Source organism: Arvicanthis niloticus, chromosome 15, assembly GCF_011762505.2.
Source record: "Arvicanthis niloticus isolate mArvNil1 chromosome 15, mArvNil1.pat.X, whole genome shotgun sequence".
Lineage (NCBI taxonomy): Eukaryota > Metazoa > Chordata > Mammalia > Rodentia > Muridae > Arvicanthis > Arvicanthis niloticus.
The window spans coordinates 28,330,778-28,340,772 of NC_047672.1; the positions used below are offsets into that span (position 1 = coordinate 28,330,778).

The following is a 9,995-nucleotide window of genomic DNA, read 5'->3' on the forward strand; positions in this document are numbered from 1 at the left end:
TCTCAGGGTTGTCCCTGAACTGGTATCCACTTGGCAGGTGGGTGTGGAAACCATTGTGTAGCTAAAATTCCTGGGGATACCCTACACCAGAGCTGCTCTGCCATCAATTTGTTAATTTCTTCTCCTTATACCCAAATGAAGTCCAAAGTCCCAGAGGTGGGGAGGACCCATGCTATATACTTCTGGAGGCCTTCATGGAACCAGAGCCAGAGCTGTCCCTGGAAAGGCAAATGGAACAGTCACCTCAATCCCAAGACGAGCCAGGGCCAGTCCTGCAGAAGGGTAGAGAAAGTAGGAGTGAGCAGGAAGGGTTGGAACAGCTGGGGTTTAAAGCTGAAAGGAAGGAGTGAAAGATCAAAGGGTCTGAGATTACTAGTCCAGAGTATTTCTGAGTGTTTCTTTTCTTCTAGCGATTCCATATAAAGTCTGTTTTCTGTTGCTGTAACAACATGCTTGAAGCTGGGTATATTATAAAGAAAAGAAGGTTATCTAGCCCATAGTTCTGTAGGCTCCAGTGTCTGCTCAATTCTGGTGAAGGCTCCCAAGCTTGGGGCACCTGTATTGTGATGGGAGCTCATGCCAGAGGGAAAGATCCACAGCGAAACAGGAAACCAGAGAGGGGATTCGGGTAAAGCTTGCTCTTATAATTCTCAAGAGAGAACGCATTCACTTTGAGCCCATCATTAATTCCCCTGAGGGTGACTCCCTCAGATGCCCCCAGTGGTCCAATCACCTCTATTCCACCTTTTTAGTATCCTGTCCCTCTCACTTCAAAATACTGCTTGGCTTTCATGACTTAATGACATTGTTTAAAAAAAAAAAAAAAACAACTTAATCATCTGGCTGGTAGTGTTGCATGCCTTTAATCCTGGCATTAGGGAAGCAGAGGCAGGTGGATCTCTTGAGTTTGAGGCCAGCCTGGTCTACAGAGTGAGTTCTAGGACAGCCAGGGCTACATAGAGAAACCTTGTCTTGAAAGTTTTAAAAAAAAATTTGAATCTTCATGTTTTATCTGCATGTATGTCTATGTGTATGTCATATGTGTCTGGTGCCTGAGGAGGCAGAAGAGGGCATCAGATTCCCTGGGACTGCAGTTTTAGAAAGTTGTGAGATGCTGTGTAGATTCTGGGAATGGAACATGGGTCCTCTGGAAGAGCAACCAGTGCTCTTAACCAATGAGCCATCTCTTCAGCCCCTCTTCATGGCATTTTAAGTGAGGTCTGTTGTAGCAAGAGATTCCCTAGCTGCCTGGACAAGTGGATAAGGAACTCACCCATGCAGTCTGCCCAGCTGCACGCTATCACTATCCGGGAGTGGGCTTGGCCTCTCACTGTGGAAGTCCTCCCTGACCTTTGTCCTCCTCAGCCTCCTGCCTCTTCTCGTTCCAGCTCCTGCTGGGCAGTGGTGTGGGAACGGTGCGTCTTTATGACACAGAAGCCAAGAAGAACCTCTGTGAAATCAACATCAATGATGACATGCCCAGGTGAGTGGGAGCCTCCCCACGCACCCTAAGGCCTCAGGCTCCCGTGGTTGCTTTGTGGGCCCCACCTCCTGGAGTGGGAATCACCTCAGAGCCTGTGGTGATGATTGTCTGACCCCAGCCTGTATATATTGCAGAATCCTGTCTCTTGCCTGCAGCCCCAATGGGGCCTCTTTCGTCTGTTCAGCTGCAGCTCCGAGCCTTACCTCCCAGACAGACTCTTTGGCCCCGGATATCGGCAGCAAAGGCATGAACCAGGTTCCTGGCAAGCTGCTGTTATGGGATACAAAAACCATGAAGCAGCAGGTACGGGTTCTGCCTGCGGGTCTCCTGGGGCTGCCTGGAGGGCACCCTGTGTGGAGGGCACACTGCCCACACTCCCTGTGGTTTTGATGTGTCTGTTCTCACTTCTCCTCTCTGTCCTAATAATCACAGGCCCTTCCCAACTCTGTTGCCTTTCTCCCTTCACAGAGATCCTGTCTTGAATTTCGTTTCCTTACAGCTTAACAGGTGCCTTAGCACATGCGTAGTTACGTGCACATACAGCCTATTTCTGCTTCTTGGGCTTTCAAATTTTATGTGTGTGGAATTTGCAGGGTGCCTATTATTTTATTTTATTTTATTTTATTTTATTTTTTTCAGAATTCTGTATTCTAGTTGGAAGCAGGTCCATCCTCTAACTCTGGCTCTGTCTTCTCTGGCAGCCTGTGCTGAAATCAAGAGGTTGGCTCTTGGTGCGGCACACCCCCTCTGTCTGGCTGTTAAGATCTTATCTAAGTATCTCAGTGTGGGTTTTCTAAGCTAAAAGATGTTTCTTAAACCTAACTAGTTGTGGTAGTACATGCCTGCGTACTTAGCACTTGGGAGGTCAAGGCAGGAGGAGCAAGAGCTCTGGGTTAGCCTGCCTCTGAATAAAAAACAAATAAAATTTCCACCCTCAATAAATAAGTAAAGGTAAATAAAATTAAAATCGCAGCTCTGCAAGAGGATTTGTGTCTTTGTCCAGTTCTGGAATATTCTTAGTTGTAGTCTTTCCAGTGTTAACACCTCTCTGGTTCTCTCTTGAGAATCTTCTAGAACACCAACTTGACATTAGGACTCTTCCTTTGTCTCACTTCGCTGCCTTCGTGACATCCTTTCCTCAGCTCTGACAGAGCGCTCCTCAGCATCCCATCTTTAATTAGCCTTTAATTAGCCTGTGGGGACATTCATTGCAGGTCTTGTTTCTCATTTCCAGGAACGCAGCACTGTCCTTACACACGGGCTTGCTCATGCTACCGTCTCCTCTGTAGTCCTCACTCTCTGGCTTTCTGATAAACATTTTGGGAGTTCTGCTAATTTCATCCTGTTTCTACTCCCTGCTGTTTCTGAGGGTGCCTGCTCCTCTCCCCTTACTACACCCCCTTGGAATTTCTACTTCAGGTTCCTGTTTCTGGCCCTTTATCCTTGGGGATACAAGCCTCATTGTGTATGGGGAGCGGCATTTTTCTGAGAAAGCCTTGCTTTCACTTTCACCAGGTGCCCAGAGGCTCCATCAACCACTGACAACTGTGAAATCTATTCTCAGACTACACAGGGATTGTGAATTTGGTTGTAAACCCACACTAGCCTGAGGTTATATGCTTAGCAGAGAGCTACGTTTTGTTAACACTTTCTGTGAAAATCTAGCTCATTCTTGCATGGAGGGTGCTGCTTTTTGGAGTCTTAGCAGGGTGTGGGGATTATCCAGTTCTTTCACTTCGGGCTCAGGCTTCTGAGTGTTTCATGCCTATTGGGTTCACTGGTCCACAGGGCTCTCACCCTCCTCTTGTCTTTGGTCTCAGAGGACTCCTTTATTTGCAGGTCACTACTGTGCCTGTGTGTGAATGACATGAGCCTTGCAGTTTTAGTCCCCTGAGGGTTCTGCATTGTTGGAATGCTGTTCCTCGTCAGATTATATCCTTAGTAGATCTTATTTACATCTCTGGCTTTGTTAGGTCCTGTCGATGTTGGGCTCCGTAGGAAGGGACAGGAGCAGCTTTGGGATGTGTGTGTCCTCCGTCACTCAGGGCTGCCTGCAGTGAAAGGCAGCTGATGGATGGTTAGATCCTGCTGGCTACAGGAGTGTTCTGGAAGACTTAGCTTGGAGTCCACTTGAGGATGGGCTGTTGAGATATGGGTTACTTGTCACTGCTCTGACATGGATTATTGCCTTAGTGCAGAAACTAGAATATCTGTAGGCACAATGGCATTACTTCTCAGAAGAGCACATCGGTCAATGGACTTTGACAGATGCTCAGAAAATTTTTTCAGAAACAGGCCTTGGCAGGGGAGCCAGTGGGGTCTATGTTGGACTAGCCTGCTAATGGGGCTTCTGTTTGTATTCCCAGCTTCAGTTCTCACTGGACCCAGAGCCAATTGCCATCAACTGCACAGCTTTCAATCACAATGGGAACCTACTGGTCACAGGGGCGGCTGATGGAGTCATCCGGCTCTTTGGTACGTAAGTGTGCTATGACAACCCTGATCCCCTCCTTAAATGACCCAGCTGGGGCCAAGGCCATTGCAAAAGCCCACTTTCAAAAGCATGTTCTAGAGCTTGACCGTGGTCAGTGTTTTAAAACTTCTACAACTGTCCACTAGTATGTGCTCACTGTCTGTGGACGTGGGACGGGGCAAGCTCAATAGTCCTCTGACTGCGAGCTGATTGACCCCCAGTCCTTGTCACCTGTGTGGACGTGGGACGGGGCAAGCTCAGTAGTCCTCTGACCGAGAGCTGATTGACCCCCAGTCCTTGTCACCTGTGTGGGATACAAAGGGTCACAGGAGAACAGTGCCATCGATTCACATGCTATAAGGTGGCTTGTCTCCTGTCTCCAGGAAGATAGGCTAGGCTCTAAAGTGAGACAAGGTGACACCTATGTACTAGATCTCCATGGTGCCTGGGGGCAGTTATAGAGGTCTGATAGGAAGGACTTCTGTCTTCCTAAACTTACAGGAACCCCAGGTGAGCTCTGTCCCTGAGGATTCCCAGTCCTCTCTTTGACCAAATCAGGAGGCTGCTCAGAGGCAGGTGACCTGGAAGGGTCAGCAGTTTCTGGTCCAGGAGGTCTCTGGCCTCTGGAGCAGCTGTCACAGAGGGTGAGGGGGTCCTGCTGTACACCGGGGCCTTACCAGGTGTGGTCTGGCTCTCTCAGACATGCAGCAGCATGAGTGTGCCATGAGCTGGAAGGCCCACTGTGGAGAGCTCTACTCTGTGGAATTCAGCTGTGACGAGAACGCCGTGTACAGCATTGGCGAGGACGGCAAGGTAGGCACAAGCAGCGTTGGTCCGTGAGCTCTGTGGCTTTGGCCTTTGTTCTGCCTCCATTTTATCTTCTGTGAAATCAGGATACATAGAAGTCTACCTCAAAACATCTTTGTGGGGTTCAGTGAGTGCAGTGGGATCTGGCTCTTCTCACAGAGGGGAGTTCCGTTTCCTTCTTCCTAATTGTGGCAAAACTGACTCATGTCACCAGAGATGGAACCACATTTGGGGGAAGATACTCTTTGGTGAGTGTGGTTGGTCATGGTCACAGGACAGTGCATGAGGTTTGCTGACGAGCTGGAGTAAGCATCCTCATGGGAAACAGATCTGAGCAGAGCCCAAAGAAGTACAAAGTAAGCAAACCCCCATTGCCTAAGTCAGTATACGACAAGGTCCATGTTGATCTCCTCTGTGGAAGGGTATGTCAGGAAGTGGGGATAGCCGGAAGTCAGGGGTAGGCAGAAGTAGGAGAAAGACTTAGCAGTCTCATATACCCTCCTAAACCTGTGAGATTTTATACTGTTTGTATTCTCCACTGAAAACAGTGACTACAAAACCAGTGTCTGTCTGTCTGTCTGTCTGTCTACCTACCTATCTACTATCTATCTATCTATCTATCTATCTATCTATCTATCTTCATCTATCTTCCTATGTATCTATATCTGTTAGATCATATCTTTCTCTGTAGCCCAGGGCTGACCTCTAACTTAGGGCAATCCTGGCCTCAGCCTCCTAAGTGCTGGTATGCCAGACGTGAGCCATCACACCTAACTGTGTTGATTTTATTTATTTACTTAAGTTGTTTTGAGACCACATTTTAGTGTGTTGTTGACATTGACTTCACCTTCCTGGGCTCTAAGATGTTCCTGCCTCAGTCTCCCATAGGGGCGGGCTTATAAATGTATACCACCGTGTCCTGTTCATTTCTTCCCTTGGAAACCCTGTAGGGCTTTTAAGTTAAAGTTTGACATCCTGTTCCGTGGGTAGGACTCTCAGGGGTGACGAGCAGCCTGTCTCCAGTCTGGGCTATTCACTGTCCATATCACAAGTGAAACACAGAATGCACCACTCAACATGTGATTGATTGCACTGATGTGCAACTGAAAAGTATTTGTAATCTGTCTGTCTGTCCTCTATCCTTTGTTCCCAGTCAGAAAATCTAACTGGGCCCCAATTCTGATAATACAGGAAAGAATAATGACAATATTAAAGGTGACTGAAAAAGCACTTCCCTATACCTACTCACCCACCTTGCCCAGGAGACCAGGAAGTCTTGCAAAGCCAGTGACTGCCCCTTTTCCTCTCCTGAGCTCAGGCCAGAGGAACAAGAAGAGTTGAGCTTTGATACGAATTTATTGATGGCTGTCTAGTTTTGTTTTTTCCCCTTGAAGAAACTGTATTGGTGAGAGACAGGACTGAGGAGTAGATGGTCCCCACAGACCTGTGTTGCTTCTTCCTGTCATGAAAGGCTTTTTTCAAGGCTGTGGAATTGGTGAGGGAGGCAGTTGCCTCAGCCAGTCACTGCCTAAGGTTGGCCATGGCTCTGTCCTCCAGCCCTAGGTGGTGATCGTTGTTGGGGGTATCTGAGGGGGTAGTGGCCTCTATGTGACTATCTGAGGGAGCCCCTGTTGTGCCTTGTAGTTCATCCAGTGGAACATCCACAAGAGTGGCCTCAAGGTATCCGAGTACAACCTCCCTTCAGATGCCACTGGCCCCTTTGTCCTGTCTGGCTACAGTGGCTACAAGCAGGTTCAAGTTCCCAGAGGCCGACTCTTTGCTTTTGACTCAGAGGGCAATTACATGCTGACATGCTCTGCCACAGGGGGCCTCATCTACAAGGTAAGTGGGTGGCAGAGTACTGGGGGGCAGGGGCTTCTCTCTGGAGGTCAGCTTGGCTGACCTGAGCTGAGTGTGGGCCTGTGTCCTGCACAGCTGAGTGTGGGCCTATGTCCAGCATAGCCAAGTGTGGCCCTGTGACCTGTGTCCTGCATAGCTGAGTGTGGCCCTGTGTCCTCTGTCCTGCATAGCTGAGTGTGCTCTGTGCCCTCTGTCCTGCATAGCTGAGTGTGGCCCTCTGTCCTCTGTCCTGAATAGCTGAGTGTGGTCTGTGTCCTGCATCTGTTAAGATTCTGCCCTTTTCTTGTCTTATTCCTTGGAAATAATAAATACTCACAAAGATATCAACAGGGCACAGGGCTTGGGACTGTGGACCCATGCGCCTCATAGGTCTGAGCTAGGTAGATTGCTTTCTTCGATGATTTAGAATAGGTTATTTTATAGGAGGCCTGTGGGTTATCTACACCAAAGTCTACATGTAAGACAGAAATTCAAGGGTGTTCTTTGTCAAGCTAGGATACAAGTTGTCTACATGGTTCTGATTTTGTTTTTGAAGATTTATTTATGTGTGTGTTTGCATGCTGTATGCATTTATGCACATGTGTGTGGTGGTACCAAGAAGAAAGTGTCAGATCCCATGAAATTAGAGTTACAGGTGGTTGTCAACAACCCTACATGCATGCTAGGAGTCAGACTCCAGTCCCACTTGACGAGAGCAAGAAGTGCTCTTAACTACTGAGCCATCTCTTTAAAAAACGGATTGTATTTATCTATGTATCTCTAATTATCTATCTGTCCATCTATCTTTTATTTTTGTGTGTAGGTACATGTATGACACAGGTGTGGTATGACACAGGGGTCAGAGGTCATCCTATAGAACTCGGTTCTTTCCTTCCACAACGTGATTTTTGGGGATTGAACTCAGATCCTTGGTCTTAGCAGCAAGCGTCATTACCTACTAAGCCTTCTTGCTGGCTTGTCCATATTGTTTCTGTTCCTGTCTATAGATTGAAAAAAACAAACAAACAACCAAACAAACAAAAACAAAAGCAAGCAAACAAAACCTCTCCAGTCAAAGCTGCTCGGTTTGATTCAGGTTTTGTACCACCGAGAGACTGAGTGCTGTCCTTTTCACTAGGATCATCCAGAGACGGTTGCTGAGGGCTGAGCCCAAGACCCCGTGTCTGGGTGCTGCGAATTCCTCTTCCTCCTTCAGTGCTCATTTCAGAGTGTTTCCCTGCCAGTGGTATTTAGTCTGTGAGACGGAGGGTTCCTCTCAGTGTCTGATGCCACTGCTTGTCAGTCAACAAACAGCTTGGGTTTGAACAGCAGTTGTGTGCTAGGCCTTGGCATCACTGTACTGCAGAGTGGACCAACACGTTAAAAAAAATATGTTGTCTGTGCTTGCCTGGGGTGCAGACACAAGTTAGACAGCACCGAAAGTAGGTGACAGACAGACAGCTAAGCCCTGAGCAGCTCCCAGAGAACCTGGGTGGGGACCAAGTTCTCAGGAAGACCTAGAGGGAGGCTGCAGTCTGCAGACTGGGAAGAGAAGGGGTTGGGAACATGGGAGAGGGCACTCCTTGGGCCCCAGGCTGGGCAGAGGCCGCTGGGGGACTCTGTGGGCTGAGTGGGTGCTGAGGAGCTTCATACAGACCCCATGGCTGCTCAGTGACACCTGGGTTTTCAGTCAGAGAGGCTCCTCTTTCTGCAGAGGGCAGCATTACTGTGTTCTCACCCTCCCGCCACTGTTAGCTGCATGATCTCGAGTGTGGGTCTCTCCTTCAAGACACCCTAAAACACTAGTTACAAGCCTAGTTTTCCTCTTTAAGGCTTGTTGTAGTTGTTCTTTGTTGTCTGTATGGAGGAATGGTTGTATATACATTTTATTTTAAGGCATGCAGCTTCTCCCCTGTCAGTTTATGCGATGCACAGTCAGACTTGCGCTGTAATCAGATGATGGGTTGACAGGTTTTCCTGTGTAATTTTTTAAGGTGTCATGAATGGTTCTGCTTACTTAGGGTGTTTGCTAAGCTTCAGATTCATTTTTACGATCCATAAATAATTTAACTGACGGCTTTTCTAGTGATGTCTTCATGAATGTGAATGCTGTCTGCCGCTTTTCACAGGTGTCATAGAGTAGTGTTTCTGGGAGTCATCTTGTTTCTGGTTTCACTGCAGTGCTTGTTAGCGTCTGGCCCCTTCACACATGCATATAGTTCTAGATGGGAGGGGGTGAGGTGCTGGATGGCAGGCTTGTTCACACATTCATCAAGGCCTTCCTGTGCCTGGCCCCATTTGGAGTGATGCAGCTGGTCATAGAGGTCCTGCCCTCCCAAAGTTTGCACGCCCACCGTGAGAACTGTGCCTCAAATGAATAAGTAAGTCCACAATCTAGAGTCAGCCAGCAGCTGGCAGGTGATGCTGTTAACAGTGGATATTGTGGAAACAGACAGGGTAGGTGCAGGAGCACTTTATAGATAGGTCAAGGCCACAGAGGAAATGCCATCTTTTGAAGAGCATCTCAGGGACTTGATTTCCACACGAGGTGGGCTGACTACAGTCAGGAAAGTGAAGGAGTAAACAGGCTTTACAGAAAAGTGGGGGTGTGGGCCAGGCCACATTCTCAGATTGGGGTGCCCACTGCCAGGCTCAAGGTAGTGTTTGGACACTAAAAGTTTCTGGTTAAAGTGTGTATGTTCGTGAGTGTTGTCTGTTAATGTTGCCTCTCACTCCTATCCTTCTGCAGCTGGGCAGTGAAGAGAAAGTTCTAGAAAACTGCCTGAGCCTGGGTGGCCACCGTGCCCCTGTGGTCACCGTGGACTGGAGCACCGCCATGGACTGTGGGACGTGCCTCACAGCCTCCATGGATGGCAAGATCAAGCTCACTACCCTCCTAGCCCATAAGCTCTGATGTCCTGCCTGGAGTGACACGCTGGAAACAGAATTGTCTCTGGCAGAAGAGAGAGATGAGAAGGCACAGGACAGTGCTTTGGTTCCGCACTGACGGGGCTGTGGATCTTCAGGAAAGACCGCCGAGGGGGCTCAATCATCCAGACGCAGCTCCTGGCGCAGGAGATGTGGAGCTGCGTGTACTTCCTAGAGACTGGAACCGTGGCTGTAGCAGAGAGTGCTCCAGAGCACAGGACAGATACTGGGGAGCCGCAGTGGTGCACCATGTTTGGTCCAAGTGGCATTGACTGTATTTTGTACATAATTGTTTATTTTTCCTCTTTTAAGGGAAAAAAAAATCAGGGCAAGATAATGCTCTTACAGTCACTTGGTGTGTCTTTCTGGAAAGTCACCTGGCCCTAGTGATCATCACAGCTCCCTACCTTGGTTAGTGTACTTCAGCTCTCACTAGCCTCAGCCGGCAACTTTCTGCAGAACCAG

At 48.4% G+C, this 9,995-nt stretch overlaps 1 protein-coding gene across 2 annotated transcripts in view; it reads left to right on the forward strand.

Annotated features, from left to right (window-relative positions):
• Wdr91 (WD repeat domain 91) overlaps positions 1-9,881 on the forward strand; it is a 30,466-nt gene extending 20,585 nt beyond the window's left edge. For both annotated transcript variants that reach the window (XM_076913548.1, XM_076913549.1), the window contains exons 10-15: positions 1,389-1,483; positions 1,618-1,786; positions 3,850-3,958; positions 4,657-4,769; positions 6,408-6,605; positions 9,352-9,881. In XM_076913548.1, the coding sequence (XP_076769663.1) occupies positions 1,389-1,483; positions 1,618-1,786; positions 3,850-3,958; positions 4,657-4,769; positions 6,408-6,605; positions 9,352-9,516 (849 nt within the window). In that variant the 3' untranslated portion in view covers positions 9,517-9,881. The remainder of the gene's footprint in view (positions 1-1,388; positions 1,484-1,617; positions 1,787-3,849; positions 3,959-4,656; positions 4,770-6,407; positions 6,606-9,351) is intronic.
• The last annotated feature ends 114 nt before the right edge of the window (positions 9,882-9,995 follow it).